Source organism: Homalodisca vitripennis, chromosome 2 (assembly GCF_021130785.1).
Source record: "Homalodisca vitripennis isolate AUS2020 chromosome 2, UT_GWSS_2.1, whole genome shotgun sequence".
Classification (NCBI taxonomy): Eukaryota; Metazoa; Arthropoda; class Insecta; order Hemiptera; family Cicadellidae; genus Homalodisca; species Homalodisca vitripennis.
In genome coordinates, this window is record NC_060208.1 from 108,991,732 (window position 1) to 109,017,232 (window position 25,501).

A 25,501-nucleotide genomic window follows, 5' to 3' on the forward strand; every position below is an offset into this window, starting at 1 on the left:
AAAGTACTATACCAAAGACAACTGAGTATGTACCCAGAGTAAATTGCTGAATGCTAAAACTGAGAAATTCAGCTTACAATGATCCAGTGTACACACTGAGAAAAATGAACAGTTATATCAGGGGACATTAAGCCTAGCTTCCCCCAAAAACCCTATCTTATGCTAACCAAATCAAACAAGAAGAGGACAAGAGACTTACGAGTAAGTTATAACTGGGAACAATTAAGTTACTAGTTCTTCAACTCAAGAAATGTGACACTGAGGATGTATATATAAATATATATATATATATATATATATATATATATATGTGTGTGTGTGTGTGTGTGTGTGTGTGTGTGTGTGTGTGTGTGTGTGTAATGTTTAGAGAATAAGCTAACTGATAAAGCAGTGGGCATGCACAAATGTCAATCGTGAAAGACGAAAACATAGCTTATGAGTTCAATTGTTATTAAAGTAGAGATATGTCATTCATGTATTTTCACTTGTGTTTTACTACTGTGATAAATAACTACATAAAAAAGTTATGAGGCCTACTTATAGGGGCTTGGATGTTAATTGGTAGAGAGCACATAGTGATTAATGTCGCTTCTCACACTTCTTTATAGGGTGTTTAATAATAACAATCCAAGTTTTAATTTCAATAAATATTGAATCACAAAAAGTACTTGCTCCACCGGGACTCGAACCCGGATCTCTCACTTGCCGGGTGAATGTGCTACCATTACACCACAGAGCCCTCACTTTTTACGATTAAATTATTTTGTATTTGGCCGCTTCTTTCACATATGTGTTTAAATAACCAAACTAACATATGATCGGAAGACCAAATACCTGTCAAATGACTTTTGTTTACATTCATTAAATTTCTATTAGTGGCAATAGCCCAATTTAATTTCAATAAATATTGAATCACAAAAAGTACTTGCTCTGCCGGGACTCGAACCCGGATCTCTCACTTGCCGGGTGAATGTGCTATCTTACCCGGCAATATATTACCATTATTAAATATATTTCAATAATGTGATTGAATATTTATTGAAATTAAATTAGGCTATTGCCACTTATACAAATTTAATAATCCAAAGTTTTAACAAATACTTTCCAGCAAATAAAAGTTAACTTAGTGTTACAAATAAATTTTACTTTAATTTCTCTTTACATATTCATGCGGCTCAGTACCAATTTAACATGGGTGACTACTGTTGTGTAAGGCATAATGCTGCAGCCATGTAATAAATTTTCCAGTATAATAGCTATCCTTAGCCTTTTAAATATAAAAATTATCCATAAATTAATTATGAGATTAAATGTAGCCTATACATTCTTTGTAAGATTTGTTACAGTTTTATAAACTGAACATAGGCTACAAACTATTTTGTTTAATGTTGGTCCAAGCCTAACTAATGCCTCTATATATATATTTATATAAATAGCCTAATCTTAATTTGTTAGAAATTGTCTTTCTCATTTTATGTCCAATAGGTAAAATAACTGACAGTCAAAATCAATAAATTTATAACTATTGACACGGCATTATGGGATCTTTACGTTTATTAGAATATTTGAACAAGATGAATTTCACCAATTATTGTGAACAGATAAGGTAAGTTGAATAAATACATGTTTGGACCATATAGGACCTTTAATTCGCTGTTATCTCATAATTATTTACTATCGTGTAATTTAGTATTTCCCATAGATTGTTTATGGACTAGATTGTAAGGCATCCATTCTGAACTTGGGGAATAAGCATAGGAGAGGGATCAGGTTTGGAACGATAATGTTTGTAGGTTGTTCTCTAAAAGAGTAAATAACAATTGAACGTGCAGTTTATAATATTATTTCCGAGAACTAATAGGACATTAGGAATCGCGCGTCTGCCATTTGCGCTCCTCGAGCAGGCCCAGTTAAAAATTCAGAACTACGGCTGCGTACGCACCTGCGTGAAGAGAAGGCCATTTTCAGCAGGAAAACATAACTTAGCGCGTTCTCGTACTCTACAGGAATATATATAATAAACCATTTACAACTTTACAAATCACATCTGCATTACTGAAGACATCACCAGGTAAGCTAAACACTTCTTCGTATAAAACCCTAGTGTCATCCATGATTATCGATCGATACCTTGCTTTGTAAAGGAAAGGGGAATTGAATGTTTCTAGACGCCATGATTCTCGAGTCTGCGCATTAGCGTTTTAGCAGACGATGTTTTTATCATTGAAGACCGGTAATTATCAGTTTCTCACTACTGTGTCCTACCAACTTTATAACTCGTGTTCAAAATTAAACAAAAATAAATTAAAAATTACCATACCTTGAATAAAATTATAAGTCTCAATTCTGCTAGGCACTTTGCTGTTCACTTGATAAGTGTTTCCTAAAAAAACTCAGCATCTGATTGGTCGTCAACTTCATACGACACATGGCTGAACTCTAGCGGAGGTAGGCAAAGACTGTAATCAGACCACACCTCATACTAAAACGTCAATTTTCATTGGTGAAAGATAAAAAATATCCACCAATATTTTAACTTTTTATTTCTTGAGCTTGGAACCGGGAAGATTTGAAATTCATTGTCAGTTATTTTATTTTATTGATTCCAACGGAGCGGTACCAATTTTATAACATTCTAACACAACCTGAATATAAATAAAGCATATATGACTATGGTTAAGAAATTAAAAAAAGCAATAGCATAATAAATAATAAAAAATCCACATAATAATCTAATTGATAACCGATCTAAATACTTAACAACAATAACACATCCTATACATCAGTATATACTGTCACTCACTTTATGTATTTATAATATATCTTATTAGTATTTACATTCAATCAGAAATACAAGTATATTTAAAATTATTTAAACTTTTAGAAATTAAAAAATATTAAACTGTAGGTCATATTTTTAATCATAGCGTTAGCAAAGACTCAATATCTGCTGGCAAAATACAAAATATATTAGTAATTAAAATGGTGTATTTTTAATTTCAATGCTAAATTACTATTTGTATTTGATTTTTTTATTATAATGAACAAAAGGAAGTAGGCTTTGAAGAAAATATTTATAACAATAATGTCCTTTAAGGAACCTGTAGTCCAAAAAAATAAAAAAAAAAATTAAATTTTAGTTTTATAATATATTTTTAAGATACATACATATATTTCCGAGCATTTTGATATATACCACTTGATTATCTAATGTGTATTTAATACTTTAAAAAAATATTTAAAGAATGCATACCTACCGACCTAGATTTTCCTTACCTCTAAAAATCTCATTTAGACCAACGGTCAGAACAATATATATATAATATATATAATCTAGGTGGTGGAGACACTCTGCTTTTCATCTGTTGAGCAGGCCAAGCTATAAGGTGATAGTAATCCCAATCATTAAATTGGAGTGTATAAGGACACTCAAAAAGGATGGGTAGTCGTTTACGTAGATTGAACAATCTACTAGGCCCAAAGTTTAAATGATGAGGAAACCTATTTCAGGAATGTGGTAGGCTTACTGATGCATTATTGACAGTATCAAACAATATTATGGTAAAGCAATCCGAGAACAACCTTGGAAAATGTTGAAAAATGAGAAAGGCGGTGTGGGCGATATATTTTCATCTGCTTTCGACTGACAACTTCCTCACCAGCACGAACTTTGCCCAAAGGGTGAATCGACATGGTGCAAATACCAAAAGTGCCTGTTTTTCAGGTGATGAATATACCCATAAAAAATGCAGTGCCTAGCCTATTATGCTGGAATAAAACATATTTTTAGGACATTCCAAATACAAATTTTACTTCAAAAATGTCTTCTGGCCGCACACAAAATCCAAATGAGTATCATTAAATAACGTCATCGTGGGAGGAGAATTCCCAAAAACAAATTGGTTTTGAATAAAAACATTAAAAGTTGAGTGTTAGAATGCCATACTAGCATGTAACTGTGGTGCTCTGGGTAAGGTGCAAGTTATTCAGAAAGTATGATGGTAATGCTAGAGAAAATTGTGGTAGTCGGGGACCTAAAACAAATAATCAAAATAGGTTTTAAACTGCCAACAAAGCAGCCTCTAGAATGCTTTAAAAATAAAAGAAAACTAAAACGAAATGCCAAAGAAAAGGGAAGATATGGAAGAAGAAAAAACTGTATTGTGTAATGGGTGCTGAACTTTTAGTGTGACAAAAGGACAAGTTGCAGTTTTGGCACCATACCGGAAAATCACTTTTCCTGACAATCAGGTACACTTTTGTCATTAACCTCTTTGGTTATCAGCCTGAATTTTATTTATATGTTATGGATAACGGTGTGTATCCTACAATGTTTAACTAGTAATTAAATTGTTAAAACACTTCAGAAAAAAAATTAGAAATAAATTATTTATAAGCAAAAAATAGAAAATTTTAGTGGGTGTTTTATTTTTATTAAAGTAATTTTTTTGTTTTAACCTTATATTAACTTATGGATAGTAAACATTATTCAGAAAATACAAATAAGCAATGCACAAAGTTTTACATGTGTACGACCAAGTAGTTCTTGTTTCTAAGGGTCCTAAACATTACATTTTTACATGCACAGTATAGGGACTTGACAAGGTCCCCTTACATATTCCTAGGAAATGCTATGAAGACAAACCCCAGATTCTACGGCTTTATAATGCATGGGGTAACACCAAGCCATAGTTAGATTTAGTGATCCTGAGTAGTCATTGTTCATAAGAGAAGATAGCAAGCAGTATTCCTCCAGATTTTGGACATTTACCTCCGCGATTAAGATCACAAAGCTTTGGTATGCTTTCACTACAAAATTGTTTTAGTATCGCTCACTGTCAGAAATCTCTCAGTCTGATTATTATACAATAATTATTATTTATTTATTCACGGTAAACCCATTAGATTACCACAATCCCATACACAAGATTACACAAATTGATAGAAAACGATGAAATAGAATAGTAAAAAAGTAAGCATTAAAAAAATGATTATAAGTACCACAGAGGGTAGGGTACGATACGCGGACCCGTTTATTTTTTATATCGAAGAATGTAATCATCGATACTTGAATATTCCCATCTCATATCCTAGACTATCAATCGATATAAAGTATATATAGTTTTTCTCAATAACAATCATATGTTTTAAATTAAAATATGAATCTAATATTACAGTGATCAAACCAGTTATTATAACCAAAATTAGGAAAACTGAAGACGACCGATATTTTGCTCCTCTCACAGTTATAACAGGTAGTTTCTTTACCCACAAAGGGTTTTTTCTCACAATTCAACATGTTTGAAGTCATGAAAAACATTTTGTCTTAATCATCTTCCAAAGCAATGTCGTGTAGTATTTCTAAAATTGCTGTCATTTTTAATAATCAAATGTGACATATATACAAATTGAAAATATACATTAAGAGTTATTATTTTAAAGTATTTACAGCTATTAATTTATATAGATTATTTGATTAATCGTTAAAAATAATTAATCATATCGATTGATTATATCGAGTGGTTATGATTAAGTTAAAACGTTTGCAATTCGATATAAAAAACCGGGTCCCTTATCGAGTACCCCTACCCCTAGTACCAGAATAACATTTTGAGTTAATATCAAATTACTAATTCATAATCTAAATGTAGATGACGAATAATAATAACATAATAACATTTTTTAAATAAATAAATATAAACAACAATGTAGTAATAAAATTAAAAAAATAAAAAATTATGGAGAATAACACATATACATATTCATGATAAATAAAACATCTAAATTGTGGACATTTGAAATATTAAAACTGCAGCTTTAAACACATAGTTTCGTAGATTTTGCACCTGTATGAGCACGTTCAGGTTTGAGGAAATATATTTATGACGCATTGGTTGAATTTGCCTTATTGCCATTGTTCAAGAAAATACTTCAAAAAGATTATATTTATTGCCATTGTAAGATTTACTACAATGTTAATTTCTGAATATGTTTTGTTCCATAAATTAAATTTGCCTTCTTTTCCCAGTCAAGAAAATATATAACATACACATCCTCCGGAGAAGTCTACTTTTGTCAAAAAACAACTAAGATAGGTTGCCATTACAGTCTTTTATTAGGAAATATTAAAAAGTTAAAGTTAGACTACATTTTTGTGTCTTATAACAGCAATGCTAAGCAAGTTATACCCGCTGCTTTTTCATGCAAAATTTAGTAAGGTGTTGCATGAGTATGTCACTGCTGGTTCGAGTGAAATTATATATTTACCTAGCTATATTATAATGTTCAGTTTTTACCATTGTTGCCACAATAAAAAAATAGTCCAAAATTTATAAATTTAACAGCATTGGATTTTACTTCGTTCTTGGTATGTTTTGTTCATAGTTGAATTGTGCTTTGTTTCCCGATCCAGAAAATATATATCACAGATCCAGAGAGGCCACTTCTGTCCAAAAGATAACTATGTGGGTTTTAATATCAGTCCCCTTTTAAATTTATATAAACTAGCAGTTACTCGCAATTCATAGCAATTTTTCAAAATTGAAGACGTTAGCCTACTTAGTGAAGCATTATGATGTAATATTAGAGGTTGCTATGATATTTTTCAAACATAAGTAGACCTATATCCCCTAACAATAAGGAAAATAATGTCATTCATAAGATTAAGAAGATTAATTAATTCAGTAAAAAAGCATATTGTCACTTGTATTATCCATACAGTATAGGGGTACAGAGTGTGCCATTCCTATTTTCCCTATAAACAAAAATGTCATGCAACAATATCAAGGAGCCACCAAAACCAGTTTCAATACAGTTATGTGCAAAACACATTCATACTTTGTGGGTTAAATGGGAGTTTTTATACACAGCATTTAAGTAGTATTTCCAATGCATTAGATGTTTAATCACTCACTGGTTCAATTATTAGTACAAATAGATAGTAACACTCCTTTGTTTTCAGTATGCTTACACTAATTGATCCAAGCACTTTTATATTGGACATAGTCATAAGTTTTATATGTAAATAAAACATTTTCTGCCCCTTTGGTGAATTTCAGCTGAAAGTGCCAATAGTATAGTTAGTGTTTAGTAACTTTAGATACATTTCTACATATTACAATTATTTTCCCCTATTCTCAAACATTTCAAATTTCCACACCATACAAACTTTCCTCTAGTTTCATAGGATTAAAATATTGATGTATTATAACCTAGAACCTGCCCTAATTTATAGCAAACAGTGAAATCAAATTGAGTAGTTTAAAATTATCGAAGAACAAACACACAATAAAAAAAGCGACTTAATTTATAATATTATTGACGTTAGACATAATTTTTGTCTTCTTAATATCTAATACTTAATATTTTGTAAAAATGTACAGTTAAAAGTAAATTACCAAATGTATCTTTACAAACTGAAAAATAATATTAGAACAATTTAGAGCTGGGAATCTGTACATTAATGCATAAGCAACAGTCTAGCGAACTTTCATCTAGCAAGTTCTTGCCAACTGCTTCAAAGGGAGTCTTCAAGCGTCCAATTCTGACCATCTTATGTTTTTAGGACATTATTCTAAGGTAGATGAATACTTACCTAATTGCTGAAATCTAAAACGGTAACGAAAAATCATGGATACTCTTAGAAAGTATTACTTCACTATAAATGTAAAACAAATTTAAAACAAGAAACAATGTTTACACATAACATTAATTTGATTATGTTAAATAGGCTCTTTCAATTAATATTTCATAACTTAAGAGAGCAAGATGGGATTTTTCACTGCTTTAGTGACCAGTAGGGTGTAGCCCAGAGGGATTTTCGAAATAAGAATAATCTAAATAAGAAGATTCATTCCAGGGGCCCTGAGAATGTCCATGTAAAATTCCAGTACAATCGGTTGAGTAGTTTTTGCGTGAAAGTAAAACAAACAAGCAAAGACACTTTGCATGTATAATATTACTAGCAGTTACCCGCAGCTTCTCACACAATTTCAAATGTGCATGCAATTTTTAAGGTAGATTAGTACTTATTAAATCGCTGAAATAAAAAATAGCTAGGTTTTAAACAAACTAATTTGAACAATGTTGGTTATTCTTTAGACAATTTACTCACTACAAATGTAAACAGATAATAAACAATGTTTACACAGAACAGTTGATTACATTTGTTAGGCTCATTAAATTAATATTACACAATTTGTTAAGAAACGGGTTTGAAAACCACAAAATTTTTAATGAAAATTTGTATCCTATTCAGACTTTTTTAAATATTAAAAGTACCGTTTGAGTCCCTCTGAAGTTCTATAGATAAGCTCAAGAATGGGTTTTGACATGTTTTTAAAACCAATTACGAGAGCTCGTGAAAACCTTGATACTTATGTATCAACTATTCACGAAATTTTATAAATTTTGCGTACTCAAACTTGAAATATAAAGAGTAGTTTAACCTTGACCAATACTTTCTCATGAAGAAACTATTTCAAACATTTTGCAAACCCATGGTAGAAATTCGCCAAAAACCACGATACTATTTATGACAATTTTTATGACATTATGTGAGAAGTTTCAAAATATATAAAGGAATAAGAATTTCAATTGAATCTTATGTTTACATTTGAGATCATTTTTTTGTATATGCATCTATAATTGATTGTGAAAAACTGCAATGTCCATTCATTACATCAAAAAATCCTCGCCAATATTAATTGGAGGCTGCATCCTTGTACGGAATCTAATCATTGTAAAATTGTTTGTACTTTTTTCTGTTTTAATGAAATTATGTCGTCAGTAGCTTGTTAGGGATAGGAAAGAAAGTGTGATATTATAGGAAAACAAAATTTTCAAAATCATAAATAATTGTCCTAATATTTAGAAGCGTGATATTTTTGTTACCCTATATATTATTATTATTACCAGTACTTTAAGTAAACTATACAGTATTTATTAAGTTAATTTCTTGCTCAGCCATGTTAGATATTCTTCAACCATTCAGCCTATATATCAGAATAAACTATGTAATCTATGTTGTAGGTTGGAGAATCAAACATATTTATGAAATAGCTAATTATATTAGTGCTTTAATCAAAATAACTTTAAAAAACACATTTTCCAAGAATTTATTCTGGAGTGCTGCAATGTAAACTAAACGTAAGAGTAGATAAGCGATACAGACATACGGTTGTTTCCAAGTATAGCTGACTTTTCACTTACACCTCATCGGCAAGCACCGATGAATTGTCTTCTACCAAACTAGGAAGGTTTTATTTCACCCTTGACTTTGTAGTGAATAAATTAATAGCATAGTAGAAATTGAAAGGATATAAATTACACAGTAAAAGGTGGGTTACTTATTCAAAGGATTTTAAAACCAATTACAGTAAACATAAAATATTTTTACAATTTCTCTAGGGTTTGGGGGATCCGGGCTCTCTGGGCCCCTCTCTTATCTACGCCACTCACTATCTCATAAGCCTTCTAGTTCTCTAGTATTCTCAGAAACTTACGGAACAATTTTAAAACCATATAACTCGTTTCTAAAAGTTTTCTCTAAGAGTTCTCACGAACCACAGTTAATGGAATTTAAAAATCTTCTTATACCTCCTAATCAATCAAACCTTGGTTTTCGTTCATTACCACACAAACACATCTACTATCTTCAGGGTCTTCATATATATTATACTCAGCAGAACAAAAACCATTCTCCAATAAAATATCCCATCTTTAAATAATCAATGCCATTCTTTTATTTCGTATCCTCTTAAAAGAACCATTATCAACTGTTTTCAATGTCATATCAATAATCTCAGATAAGAAATGAGCTAGTTTCTGGTTAAAATTGATGGAAACTATTTTATGAGAATATTCTGTCATAGTGAAGTTTGTAGCAGGTGTATGATACAGGACAGTAGTAAGAAACAGTGCAAGTAAGTACTCTAGTGCTATATGACATTGGCAGTGAACTGTTGTACTTGTACTAAGGTATTTGTTACTCTGTTAGTACTTAACAGTTTAACAGTTCATGTTTATTTCAACTGCCACCTAAGTTATTTTTTTATAATTTGAAACAAGTTTTGCTATGATAAGACATGGTGCTTTCTTTACGTTCCTTCAAAATATCAGTCATCTAAATGAAAACCTAAAACAAAACCAAATGCCCATTAAAGAGTAACAACTCTTTATCAAAAATAACTTGCATATTTCAATAACAATAATGGGTGATTGGTGACAACCCTTTGTCAAAAATGTCTTGCAAATTTCAGTAACAATAATGGAAAGAAAACCAGATAAGTTAGTATTTTCACAATCAATGCTGCTAATTTCAAAAAGAGAAAAGACCCTTTCAAAGAACTCTTGCTTGTATACAGATAATACAATTCCAAGACAGTTTTTACTATATCCAATAACTTGCTAGAAAGCTTTTATGGACTAGTTTGCTTTCTACTATCGGTAAATGTGATTCTTTAAATTTATGAAGAGTGTGCAACATTAGGAGAATTTTAATGAAACACATAAGAATTGATAAATCTTTTTGTATTACTACATATATAAACCGTACATATATGCTGAAAGTTTTACCAAAAATAAATTTAAAGATACAGGATTTCGGACATTTACCATCGTTAGATATTACAAACATTGAAACACTGAGTTTTGAGTATTGGTATCAGTTCTCTTTTTCAGGTATCAAAACCTGAAATGTAAGATTAACATGGAACAAAATTAACAGTAATTAAAGATGCCATTGAAAAAGCTTAAGCCATATTTAAAAATAGACAAGTTGTATAACAAAATATCAAATAACTTGCTAGAAAGCTTTTATGGACTAGTTCGCTTTCTACTATCGGTAAATATGATTCTTTAAATTTATGAAGAGTGTGCAACATTAGGAGAATTTTAATGAAACATACAAATTGATAAATCTTTTTGTATTACTACATATATAAACCGTACATATATTCTGAAAGTTTTACCAAAAATAAATTTAAAGATACAGGATTTCGGACATTTACCATCGTTAGATATTACAAACATTGAAACACTGAGTTTTGAGTATTGGTATCAGTTCTCTTTTTCAGGTATCAAAACCTGAAACGTAAGATTAACATGGAACAAAATTAACAGTAATTAAAGATGCCATTGAAAAAGCTTAAGCCATATTTAAAAATAGACAAGTTGTATACAAAATATCCAATAACTTGCTAGAAAGCTTTTATGGACTAGTTCGCTTTCTACTATCGGTAAATATGATTCTTTAAATTTATGAAGAGTGTGCAACATTAGGAGAATTTTAATGAAACACATACAAATTGATAAATCTTTTTGTATTACTACATAAATAAAACGTACATATATTCTGAAAGTTTTACCAAAAATAAATTTAAAGATACAGGATTTCGGACATTTACCATCGTTAGATATTACAAACATTGAAACACTGAGTTTTGAGTATTGTTATTAGTTCTCTTTTTCAGGTATCAAAACCTGAAACGTAAGATTAACATGCAAGAAAATTAACAGTAATTAAAGATGCCATTGAAAAAGCTTAAGCCATATTTAAAAATAGACAAGTTGTTTAACAAAATAAATCTGTTAGTATTTGAATTTTTTTCTAACATTCAACGATGGTAAATGTCCAAAATTCTGTTATTCTACAGTATGAGTTAAAAGTATGAATACACTCTGTTTAGTTTTTGGTAGATAAAAATGGAGGGATGGAGCTCGGAACACCTTTCTAGGAATTAGGAGTTAACTTTTTAGTCACTGTTACAACTTTGCCCATTTCCCCAAAATGGGATTTTGGAGGAGCGGCTCACAATTTTTAAAAGTAAAGACTTATATCCTTTTTTTTAAATAAAACTATGACACCTTATTTGAAATGTCTTGATAAAAGAACAAGAACTGTGAAAACTAGAGCTTTTTGTTTCAACCCAGTATAAAATGACTGCTAATTGAAATCAATTAAAAATTAATTGAGACAAAAAAATATCAACATCCATATTCAGAAGGTAAATAACTTCAATAGACAACCACTTCCCTTACAAACCTAAACCTGTTTTACAGTTATTACCTGATGCAGGCAGGCCTTCCTTATCTTATCAGTTTTGAAGAAGATCATGTTTGTATCATGGTTTCTGGTTGGAATTAACAAAGTTCTATCTTTGTCCATTGAATGTTGAGCAGGATTCTTCCATGCTTTTAACTTAATTAATTTCAATTAGCTACCATTTCATACTGAGATAGAAAGCTCTAGTTTTCACATTTCCTCTTCTTTTGCCAAGATCTTTCAAATGAGATGTCACTTAATGGGTCTTTATATTTTAAAATGTTGAGTTCCCCAAAATCCCATTTTTGAAAAATGGGCAAAGTTGTAACAGTGATTAAAAAGTTCACTTTTACTTCCTAAAAAGGTGTCCCGAGTTCCATCCCTTCATCTTTATCCATCAAAAACTAAACATACTGTATCCATACTTTTAACTCACACTGGATAATCATACTGTGCCAGACATTGCAGTGGAAGTGTTGATAGCTTAAAAATTAGAAAGAAAGTAAATATTTACCATAATTAAATCAAATTGTCATTTTTTTGTGAGATTTACTTCTAAATCACAACCATAATTTAAATTTTGATCTAATATAATGTCAATGATAAAATTATTAGGCTTAATAATTGATTTTTCGTTTTTAAACATTAATTCAAAGTTAGACTTGATTGTTCATAAACAGTATTTTTTCATTTAAATTAAATTAATAATACTTTAAATTATTATCAACAATCTCAATAAGTAACAAGGAAAAGAAATAATAGCTATCCTTATACAACTAAAGTACATAAAACAAATCAACAATTAATTAATTGTGTTTCACAGAACCTTATAGAGATTAGTCAACACTTAATACACATGAATTGGTTTACCATTCAACTTTGTTAAATCATTTGAATGCCAATAGTTATTTCTCTTGTCCTAGTGCTGTTGTTCCCAAAAATTATGAAACTTCTGAACTAGATATGCATAAAATACCAAACAATATTCTGTGAATTTCTTATATTTTTTTGGGGAAAATATTATAAAAGAACCATCCAACAGATTTTCGTAATGTATTTGTTTTTTTTTTTTTAAGTGAAAAATTTGCACATTATATTTTGGTTGAACAAAACCCAATTAAAATATATTTACAGTGCAACCTTGTTAAGTCGGACCTCTTTATGTCGGATATCCGGGTAACCCGGACTTAAAAGTCCAGGAAATTTTAAAATTAGCTTTTTGTCGTCTGCCTAGACTGCGGAGTGTAGGACAAATGTATGTTTATCAGTTGACTATTCATAGAACTCAATGATTACATATATTGAGACTTTCTGTGATAAAAATGCCAATAACAGGGTGGAAACTGATGGAGAAAACGCTGAAAAAATCACAGTTGTAAGCCATGCAGAAGCAACATCTCATTCGGGCGAGTTGATGTATTTCGAGCAACAAAAAACACAACACCCGCCACTTCTCATGTTGGAAAGGATGAGTAACCACAGGGCATGGAAACGGCATAACATACTCTGTTTAATCCAGATTTTTGTTTTGTCGGATCGACCGTGGTCTCAGCTAGTCCGATTTAAAATAATTTCTATAATACTACATGAAATGCCATTAAATAAACCAACCAAATAAAATATATATATATATATATATAATACACATTGTTCTAGACCAAAATAAAATGGTATATTTGACCAAAAGTAAAATTTCATTTCCAAATGCAAATGTAAAAAAAATTCAGTTAATTTTTATACTTATTTTGTCATTTTATTTGAAATAGTTTGCAAAGTACTATATGTAAATAGTGATTAATTTTGTTTAGAATTACGTTTCTGAAATATAAAAACATGGAATTGTAATATATGGTCCTAAATAAAACGTCACCATCACTACAGCCCAGCCTTCTGTTTGCAAAAGATGTATAACAAATGTGTTTATCTAGTACTTGCAAAAAAACTAATCTCGTTTTTGGTAACATTGTTTCATACGTTTCTATAATTTCTTCCAGAAAAATATTCTCTAGAATGATATTACTCTGAAAAGAATGTAAACAATGATCTTACAAAACTTTATCACTTGGCAACAAGCAATAAAAAATTAAAATATTTTTGCCTCAACATAATTAATTTACAGAGTTGTAGTAACATTAAAACAGTAAAAACAATATATTTTTTAATGTTTGCATTAAAACTGGCATTTATAAATTACACTAACTTTGATCACTATGTTAGGTATCAGGAGAAAACGTCATCATAATTTAGTGACAAAGAGAAAGAAGTACAATACAAAACTCATATGTTGATATTTTGTTACATATCAAATATGAGGATTCTACTAATATGTACTATAAAAATGAAGCACAATATTAAATAATATTGATATGCATATCTTCAGAGTCACTTTATGCATGTTTTACACTGTTGTCTCAATGACAACATGACACCATTTTTATGCATTTGCATCTTTTGCATTATAATTTCTGCCTTGAATTAGAAAATCACAGCAAATGCTTTTATGAAGTTTCTGTTACCATTAAGCAATTTTGATAAATTTAGAAGAGTGAGTGAAGTGAAATAAAACTATTTCCAACTGTTCAGAGTAAATTCCACGGATGCCTGAATTATACTCTGTGCCGAATCCTCCCCTCTTCCAAATCCACTTCTGAACTCGACTCTGTAGTGTGGGAGTCATGATGTTTTCTCTTGTGGGGATGTCCTGAAAAATATGTGACTTTAAATAATGTATGTTTATTTATTTAAATTTTAGTAACAAAACACTTATAATAATTATTATAAATTATTATATAAAAATTTAAATACATAAATATGGATAAAATATAAGATTAGATATTTCTTTCCATGTGACATTTGTTGATATTAAAAAAATAATTATATACTTAAATATAATGTTTTAATAAACCCTGTAATTGTTGGTAATTTTTTCTAAAATGCCAAAGATTTCAGTAGAACCCCTCATATCTGATCCTGACGGGATCCATGCCCACCTCTATTTATTCTTTTGCCAAATGTAAATTGAGGAGTGATTTTCGTTTCCTGCAAGCAGAAGAGAATAGTGCAGCAGAAATCCATTGGAGAATGTGCCGTGTTTACGGAGAAAACATTATGAGTGATGTTGTTGTACATGGACGGTGTAGAAAGTTTAACACCTTGCCTGCCATGCCGACCCGATCGGTCGGCGACGTAATTGCTACAACTCGGCAATGCCGACCCAATCGGCCGGCACAATGACGTTTCCATGGTTTTTCTTTGTTGCCACTGTGGGCGTTACGCTCGACTCTAGTTGCAAATGACTGAACTAAGTTTCTAAACAGATATGAGACTAATTAGAGAACGTTGTCTGGAGTTGTTTTGTTGTTTATAGGTTAGCTAAAAACACCACGCAATATCGTTAACATTTGACTCCCGATTGGGTCGGCAGGTTTTTTTTTTTAAGAAAATGTTTTAGGTTTTTTCTTTTATACATTTTTAAATAATTGAAACAAACGTAGTTTTAATTTGACATTGTACTTTCCTCACCAACATTGTATGGGGAATTTTTTAAATTAAATATTTGAAGCTGCTAGTTTTGAGTTATTGGGTAGTAAATTAAATTTCATATTCAATTTGTTATAAAAAACAAAGTTTATTATGGTTACAATGATATGTTTGAGGATAGAAAGGTTTTAAGTTTATTATGAATAGGCCACAAAGATATGTGAAATAGAGGATTACATAGTTGTATTCAAATTTATTTGTGAATATTCTTGAAGCAGTCTTTACAGAGATAAGGCTTCCCTGAACATCATTCACAAAAAGTGGTCACTTTTTTAAGATTCTTGGCTGCAAGTCGACCTCCTTGAAGCATAGCTGTTTGGTAGCAAATCTTACAGTTTTTTCTTGATCTACGTTTGTTTTTACCTTCTCCAACAAACGTAGATGATTCTGAAACGTAGTGATGACCAGTTACGCGAACAGGAGCCACAATTTCATCTTCTAACCCCAGGAAGCTAAACACTAGTTTTTCTCTGAACGTTTTCATCGAGTAAACATTTTTTCTTCCTCGTTGGGCAGTACCGGTAGCATCTGCATCGTTCTTATAGGCAAGCCATGCATTCACGATGGCTGTTCCCAGGAGTAATTCCTCTGCGATTTTGTGGTACCAGCGCATCGACTTCCTCACTGGCGTGTTGTAGGAGGACATCTGGTCTGACAGATCTATGCCCATTTTAGCCTTGTTGTATTCTACCACAACTAAGGGTTTCATTATAGGATCACCCTGTCTGGTTTTTTTACCAGTGTCAACGTAGCCTGGAGGATGAATTGTGGACATGAGTCTTACCTCTCTCTTGTCCACCCACCTTGTGTACACTATGCCAGAAGGGTACTCTAAACAGCTCATTTCACCTTTCCCTATCTTCAGCTGCGGAGGGATTGTAATTTTGTGGGGAAACCAGGCACGGTTGCTCGTTACCGTACCTACTAAGTGAGTATCCCTTGCTAATAGAGAGTTGGCAAGATCCACGGATGTGTAGAAATTGTCCACAAATAGTATATGACCCTTATCTACATAATCAGTCATTAGCTCCATGACAGCTGATGTCGCTACTGTCACCCCATCCTCATTGCAGGTCCCCTTTCCCATGTACACTTTTATTTTATAAGTGTAGCCTGTTGTGTCGCAAACCTTAAATATTTTGATCCCATATTTGTGGGTTTTGTTAGGGAGGTACTGCTTAAAAAGCAGACGACCTCTGAACGGGACCATACTCTTGTCAACCACAAGCTCCTTACCTGGACTTTTTTTCCTCTTGAAACACTCATTGAGGTGAGAAATAAGCGGCAAAAGCTTGGACAAACGGCCTTCTTGGTCCATATTTTCGTTGTTATTGAAGTGCCAGAAGCGTAATAGCAACTGAAACCGGTTCCGGCTCATTACACGACCTGCTACCAAATTTCTATATAGCATCTTTGATGACCAGTAGTCACTTATTTCAGGCATTCGGATCAAGCCCATATACAAAACTAGCCCTAAAAACTTTTTCATTTCATCGATATTGGTGCTTGTCCATTTTTTAAGCCTACTGCTGCGATTTAGTCTCATTGTATTCAACACTTGTGCAGCATTCCTGTTGGTTTCGACTACCATGATCTCCAGGATATCATCAGTTAGATGCAACAAAAAATAATCAATTGGTTTTGCTGTGTTTGGTAGATTGAAATTAAACTTTTCGTTTCCAACAAAAACAATATCTTTTTGTTTACCATAAAACAATTTCCATTTACCCTCTTCCTCTACTTTCATATTTACCTTATCTGATTTTCCCTTAAGATTTTTATACTTATCAGCGAGAGTAGTGTCATCCCCAACAACTAAAGCTTCCTGGCCCTCATTATCTACATTGATCAAGTTCAAACTAGCATTTTCGATACCGCCGTTCTCACTCACATTATTTATAGTATTTCTAGAAATATTGTCCAAGTTTACGTCTAGGCCTACCTCCATTTCCTCATAAACATCATTCTCATTCTCAGCCACAGCACTTTCGTCATCAGTTTCAAATATAGAGTCGTAAGTGATGAAGTCCTCGTCGTCCTCCATGTTGTCCGAATCAGAAACATCAGAATCAATGTTTATTCCGATTCCGCCTTCACTCACTCTGAGTATGTCAGGTTCACTGCTCATCGGAACGTCCAGAAACAACTGTATGTCATTGTCCTCTAGGTTTTCACCCATCTTGGAGAGTTGTTACAGTAACACATTTACAATAATGCCTACGCACACGGATAGACACAGCGTGAATATAAGGACGTGAAATATCAATGAGGTAAGTATTTAGGCGCGAAACAACCCGTGTTACAGCTGTAAGCGGCAAGGAAAAGGAGTGGGGGACGTGTGAGGGACTGTGTCTGGCACCAGCTGGTGTCTGGTAACAGCTGGCGCTAGTCAGCCAGTGCACGCACACTCTGTCATCACAGTAGTATAAAGTAAAATATCAAGGTCGACTGAAATTTGAACGTCGGTCCAATCGGGTCGGCAACAATTTTTTAAAGGCAATTTTCGTTGAAAAATATTGTTGCCGACCCGATCGGGTCTGAGTTAACCCCCCATCCCCTTAACATATATTTTTTGATAATCAATTTTATTAACCAGTATCAATAGTCCAAAACTAATTTCACAACCAAAAACACGACTGCACAAGTTGGCAATCCAGGAATCTTGAGAATCTCTTATGGTGGCAGGCAAGGTGTTAAAGATGGCTGAAATGTGTGAATGTGAAGGAGGTCAAGGACACAAGTCTAACGCTACAGACAGCCTTTTAGAACGAAGTGACAAAGTGCCTAGAGAAAACCATAGATTCATAATAAACGCCTTGTCTTTGGAATTCCCAGAAGTGTCAAAATCTTCTCATTCTCTCTTGTTGCAGAACATTTAGGCTACAAAAAGATAATTATATGCTCACTAGTTGGCAAAATTGTTGACTGACAACTACAAAACTCGCCAAATGGCTTCAGCTTTGACATTCCTTGAATTGATCTTTGAATTTGACATTTGGCCATTTTAAAAGTTTTGGCACGATAAAGATGGCCCTCATATAAAGCTTTTGAAAGAGGATCCCTGTATGACGTGTTTGATGTGAAGATTGGAGTGTGGATCTCCCATTAGTCTGTTAGGTTTGAGTGATTTTTGTTAAGTAAAAATCATTATCTGTTGTAAAATACTCATGAAAACATACATTTAAAATAATAATTGCTACAGAAGCACGCCTTTCATTATTCAGGATTATCCATTAAGTGATTGGACAGTTTCATAATTTTTATCTGTTTGATTTAAAAATTGGAAGTGGAACTGGGGATATCAGTATAGGTCATAAAAATCTACCTATTTTATGCTATCAGAAACTTTTACCTCATTAAGGATACACCTAGTGAGAAATGTTGCAAGAAGACTGAAGATTTGTGGTAGGCCTATTCATAATTATGTCAAGTTTGATATAATTTTAAAAAGTACTGATGAAACAAAAAATATGAAATTTGGACAACGCTATTATTAACAATGTGAAATGATATTCATGAAATATAATTACAACTGGGTTAATAACTTGTAATCTTTCCCAAGAAGTATAGTTCCATAGCAACAAGAGTGCGCTGAAACTCACACTCTATTTCCATACTATTCATCTTATGCAAAGATATGTTAAACGTAAATGTTTCATTCAAAACATGTTTTGTAAAGTAGTAGATGTTATATGGATTGATGTTAATAGCTAACTTTCACTTTTTTTATTGTTGTGTGATTTACAATGGTACAGATTTTTTCCAAACACAAATAAATTTTATAATTTACAAATTATAATTTTATATTTGGTTGAAAATTAATTCAAAATATTAAAAACCCCTAAAATACAAACAAAAAGGTTTAAATTAGAAAAAGATGATATATTACTACTGTGGCATTCCTCATGTAGAAACATGGTTGAACGATTGCTACCATAACATTTTTTTGCTTTGAAAACTGGTACAGAAAATTTGTTAAGAACCAAGATGTTTATTGCTACATAACAGTCACAGTCATACAACTAAAAAAAATGTGTGAACAGGTTGCTCGTCAATATATACAATATTTTTGTAATATACTTCAGTGATCTTACGTATCGACGAAGTTAGTATTGTAGCACAATGTCTAGTCCAAATATTATTAATATATATTGAACTATTAATATATTTTAAAAGCAATAATTAACTTATATAGCAAAATTAAGGTACATGTAGAATTATAAAACAGTTTTGTTAAAATAACCATGGTCAATTAGTTAAAATAAATCATTCAAATTACATGACATTTAAAACTTCATTATAAATCAAAAATAACAATTAGAACAACACCAACAAAATAATAACAACCACATCACTATGGCACACTTATGGTTAAGACAATTTGATTGTTTGGGATTTTGCAATAAAATAGTGAATGGTTTCTCACATACTTTGGTAGCAATATCTGCCGAACCAACCGGCATCACAGACACAAGTGTTGTCCGCTGCACATCTGCCATGTCCACAAGCCTTGGCACATGAGCTGCCGGGTGCGATGTGGCGGCCAATTTCACAGTGATTGCCAAGGAAACCAGGAGGACACCTGCACTTGTTGACTCCGCGACAACGGCCACCATTCAAACAGGCGATGCTGCATTTGGCTGTCAAATTTATTTGATTCTTCAGTAACAATTCAAATTAACATAGACTTTGTTGTTATTATATCATTAATGCTACTATTTTAACTATTAAATATTTTTAAGTTTTAAGAAAATACAATTATTTTACTCACATGAATGTAATATAACCTTCTTAGCTATTAAAATAAAATGATGAGAAGGTTTCTCACCTTCAAACTATTTTGCTGCACAGTAAAACAGTTTGATTGTTTGTTATATTGATCTGTTATACTCAGTAACAAATCAATACGGGAAAGTAAAATCCATCTTCTTTTATTTCATATTAACAGAATTGAAATAACCTAAACCAATGATTTTATAAAAAATCATCTTAGTCAAAATTATTACTAGTTGTAGTTTTCACTGACACATCAATATGTCAGTGAGATTTTGCATTTTACATTATTTATAATGCAAATTAAAAAATGAATCACTGGATAGGAAAGGTTTCATGTGTAATTGATATACAACAACAATATTTCACATTATGAATCTGCAACTTTGCCCATTGTTGAAATTGAAGAAACCAGCTGCTTTCTTTTTTACAATTCTTACCATCATTACAGTAATTTGTTATCACATATGTATGGACCTCTTATTTATTTTATTCAACATAATAGTAATCTACATTTTCTGGGAAACAACTTGTATGTAATAATGTACAATTAGAGCTGATTTTGTAAGCGTCACAATTAACAAAAACATAATTGTACAAAGTGCTGAAAACAGAGTTACCATTTTGAATATTTACCAATTGCACAGATCTTAGTTTAACCCTTTGGGTGCCAAGGGCCGATATTATCGGCTCACTATATTTAACCAAAGCGTGCCGAGAGCCGATATTTTTGGCCCTTTACGTTTAACCGAAGTGTGCCGAGAGCCGATATTTTCGGCCCATTACGTTTAACCGAAGTGTGCCGCGGGCCGATATTTTCGGCTTTGCGATTATATTATTTTTTTAAATCATATAGTAAGCGAATCTTCATAACAGATACATCAAACGAAAGGGGAAGAGTTACTTAACAAATTGATATATAATTTGTTATGGTATAAGGTCCAGGACAGTATGTGTCAAGTGCACCCGGGGTTGCCACCTTGACTGTCTCCCCCGCCACGAGTGTAAATATACTGAACGTTTATGTAACAATGTATATATTTTATATAGAGACATTTCTTTGCATAGTTTTTTATAGACTTAGTAACATTTTTCAATAGGCCTATGCTATAGACTATAGGCACTAAAAAATAGTGAGTGATTGAAGATTAGACTTTTTCTGCTTTTCAATAACTGAGGGTGAGTAAAAGCAAATAATATAAAAAAATAGGCTATTTGTCATGATTTTATTTTTTGTGAACATGCATTAGGCTCCTAACCAATGTTTTTCAACCATCTCAATGCTAGTTTAATAAATATAGTTTTGTTTAGAAAAGTCCTTACAATAACATGCCCTTACATTACATTGTCAATATTTTAGCTTTTTAGTCCAAATGTAAAGTTTTATTAAAAATCTTATAAAACTTTTATTTCTCAATATTTCTTTCTGAAATTTTCTATATTGGTTCATAATTATACATACTAATGTAAAATGTAACATATGTTTACATAAATAGTAAAATAATATAAGTTTTCTAATTAAAAAAATAAAAAATAAAATTTTTTTTATTTTTTTTTTTTAGTTTACTTATTTATATTTTTGGATATTATCATAAAACTTTGTTATTACGTAACAGTATATTTCATAACCTACAAAACAAAACAAAAATTGTCCATTTATCAGTATTAGGATAGGAGTTATACAATTTTTAGTCTAACATAACAAAATAGCTGTTTTGTGCTTGGCACACTTGGCTGTTGTAGGCCATTTACCACTGGCACTCAGGAAACACCCACAGCTCACATGCATGGCATTACTCAAAACGAATCTTGAAATTTGCTTGGCATCCAAAGGGTTAAGAAATATTTGGATTTTTGTGCCACCAAAGTCAGTTACTAAGAAAATTGAACTTAAAATTAAGACCACTTCTTCTTTAGACTTCTGACAGACAGAGTGACGTAATAATGTTTGTGACCAGACTTAAAGGTCTGTGGATATAAAAGGAGGAGGTACTAGGAGACTCATGTTTAGAGACACTAAGAGTCTAATCTTTACCTCTAGAATATACTTTAGAGAGGTTTTGAATGTAGTAAAAAACACTCTTATATATATCAAACAATCCGCTTAAAATTAATCAGTCATGCCATTAAAAGATGTGCACTTAACTATAACTCACAGAATTCACACCGGAGTCCATAATATCCTTTCGGACATTCACAACTGTCCTTCTGAATACATTTCCCACCATTCTGACATTTTTCAGCACAGATACCTGGAACAGAATAGTGAGTCAAAAGATAACATAAATATTTATTTCATATATGGAAATTGGATACTAAAAATAACTACTGAGGAAATTCCAATCCAAACTAATAACACATACACTTGTTTATCCATTATTTTTATAGACCTTTTTTGGAATTGAATACATTTCTATGTAAACCCTTAACAATCTCATTGCTGTGTTGATACTGTGGTGGTATTACACTACATGTTTTGTGTTGTGTTGGCAGACCTAAAATGCAGAGCGCATTGCGAGCCCAGCGAGCGCCACTGCATGCTGTGACTTGCCGGTGGGCTCACCGCACCACCAAGGAACTAGACAGCATCATCCGAGTGGATCATGCTGGAGAACTGGGAGCTGATCGTATATATGCTGGCCAAATGGCAGTTTTAGGTTAGTAGAATCCACAAAATATCGGCTTTTGCATTTGAGGTATATCAAAGCTGATTCACAAATAAGACAGAATGTCAGGGATATAGTAACTATTATTTCATGTAGGATCAAACAATATTCTCTTAAAAACATAGGGATTCATCCTGCTTAGGACAGATATCACTTGAATGAACAGTGCTCTTTCCTACTAATTAGTATGGTATTGGTATATGATTCAATTCTTGATGATAGTGGCTATTCTCCACAAGATACACACAGGAAGTAGTGTAAACACAATGCCTCCATTCCAAGGATCAATTGACTTTCTCCTTGATTTTCCTCCACATTAGTTGATGAGTGACTTGTAGAGGCTTCAGTAGGGCCCTGAAATCACATCTGATTGATATAAATGGGTAACTAATGTCTAATTGATTACCTACCTAGCAGCTCCTTGTGGTTTTAAGAAAAGTACTTTCTTAAAACATAAAATTTGTGGCTTTATCATACATAGGTTTGTTATATTCAAACAATAATATATCTTGAGAAGAAAGATTTGTAGCCAGTACCACTCAAGGCATAGTAGTAGAAATCAGATATTTGGGGGTGTTAGATTATGAATAGTCCACAATAATTTTGTATTAGCTGGATGTATAAATGTAATCCTCAGTCAATTTTGACACAGTTATAAGTTTCTAGTGTGTCCAGGACTTAGGCGTCATTCAGAGTATGGAGAACATCATAAAGTAATTATTATGATCGTACCAACATCCCATACTGTTAACTGAAGTCTCATTTGTGTCTGAACTTCACACAGTCCCTGAATTGGTAGAACTGCTAAAAAGTTTCCTGAATCTAGTCAACTGAACAGCAGTGGAGCCATATGTCTCAGGTCTGTCATGTATGTAATGTGAGATATTCAATATGTCTATGTATTCAAACTTTACAAGTAACAGATGTGTACACAGTATGTTAAATACATTAATTTATTCCATTTTTCAAGGAAACACTTCTGTTGGACCCAAAATCCAGGAGATGTGGGAACAAGAAAAGTTTCACAAAGCTAAATTTGAAGAGCTTATCAATAAATACAGAGTTCGACCGACTGCTATGGTGCCTCTCTGGAACATCGCTGGCTTTGCTCTTGGTGCAGGTGAGTATCATTGTCATACGTTGCTAGGCTATGAAATTATTATAATTGCTACCTTTTCAGGTAGCGGAGGTAGCTTGGCATGATAGTGAGAGTACCTGGTAATAGTTTGTGTGTAAGAAGGAGTGGATGTCACATGAGGATTTGTTGTTTTTTTATCTATACACATTCTGTACAATATTCAGTGTTTTCAACTCACTTCAGGTAGCGGAGGTAGCTTGGCATGATAGTGAGAGTACCTGGTAATAGTTTGTGTGTAAGAAGGAGTGGATGTCACATGAGGATTTGTTGTTTTTTTATCTTTACGCATTCTGTACAATGTTCAGTGTTTTCAACTCAATAAAGGAATATTCTATTCTATTATTATGTTTAGGTTATTTATTTCATTTTTTCTGCCAACCAAACGAACATTTTTATTATAGTGTATTTGTTTAAATATAATATTAAATTAGGTGTCTGCTGAGCAGTTTAACAATTATTGTGTTATTTGGCAGTAAACACATTATTAAAACTCATGTGACAGGCACAGCACTTATGGGGCCCAAAGCTGCAATGGCTTGTACAGTTGCGGTGGAATCTGTAATTGTGGAACACTATAACGACCAGCTGCGCACACTCATGGCGGATCCCTCCATCGACAAGGAGTTGCTTGAGACCATCCAAAAGTTCCGAGATGATGAACAGGAGCACCACGATACCGGCCTCGATCACGGGGCTGAACAGGCACCTTTCTACAAGTTTCTCACTGACACCATTAAACTTGGCTGCAAAGCTGCCATCTCAATCTCTAAAGTTGTCTAATTTACCTTTCTAAGTGGATTGTAATTTTGTATTTTAAACTTGTACCATGTATGTATTTTGTTTCAAATAAAGTTAATGTATTTTCATACACACAGAGCATTTAAGTTATTTGTGAGAACTATCCTCTTTTGGTTATTAATACTTTTAATAATATTTAATATTAATACTACTCAATACTTTATAATTGTCTACATTTAACAGGGACTTTTTTCCCCTGATCAACAAGATAACAATAAAGTTTTATAATACCGTATGACAGGTGATCGTCCTTCACTTTGAAAAAACAATTGTGAAGTATAACATTAAATAAAATAAAATTTAATAACGTATAATGTACAAATTTATTTAATTTATATATATAGAAATTATATTGAGTAAAACAATAAGTAGACAAACACTCACACACTTCACCTGTGGACAGCTAAATCCAAATCTCAGCCTGTTATTTCTATTTATATTTCTGTTATTTTACAAGTAACAGGCAAATGGTAACAATAGCTTACAAAACTCCTACATGTAAAATATATGTAAACATTTCTAATAGATACCACCACCATATAG

The 25,501-nt window shown here is 32.1% G+C and overlaps 3 protein-coding genes across 4 annotated transcripts in view; 1 reads left to right on the plus strand and 2 right to left on the minus strand.

The window, feature by feature from the left end:
• LOC124354562 (DNA-binding protein P3A2-like) overlaps window positions 1-2,086 on the minus strand; it is a 55,975-nt gene extending 53,889 nt beyond the window's left edge. The window contains 1 exon segment of the mRNA XM_046805115.1: window positions 1,943-2,086. The gene's annotated coding sequence lies outside the window, so the exon portion shown is untranslated.
• LOC124354561 (5-demethoxyubiquinone hydroxylase, mitochondrial) lies at window positions 1,477-25,032 on the plus strand. 2 transcript variants are annotated; one of them, XM_046805113.1, is made up of 4 exons: window positions 1,477-1,606; window positions 22,850-23,013; window positions 23,993-24,142; window positions 24,663-25,032. In XM_046805113.1, exons 1-4 carry the CDS (start codon window positions 1,539-1,541, stop codon window positions 24,938-24,940), a joined length of 660 nt encoding a protein of 219 aa, XP_046661069.1. In that variant the 5' UTR covers window positions 1,477-1,538; the 3' UTR covers window positions 24,941-25,032. The 2 variants fall into 2 exon arrangements, with proteins under 2 accessions (XP_046661069.1, XP_046661070.1); XM_046805114.1 differs by lacking the exon at window positions 1,477-1,606 and adding an exon at window positions 1,933-2,071.
• LOC124354560 (protein shifted) overlaps window positions 10,514-25,501 on the minus strand; it is a 32,559-nt gene continuing 17,571 nt past the window's right edge. Inside the window, exons 6-8 of the mRNA XM_046805112.1 lie at window positions 22,513-22,608; window positions 20,014-20,223; window positions 10,514-14,744 (exon numbers count right to left, since the gene is read on the minus strand). Coding sequence (XP_046661068.1) covers window positions 14,650-14,744; window positions 20,014-20,223; window positions 22,513-22,608 — 401 coding nt within the window. The 3' untranslated portion in view covers window positions 10,514-14,649. The remainder of the gene's footprint in view (window positions 14,745-20,013; window positions 20,224-22,512; window positions 22,609-25,501) is intronic.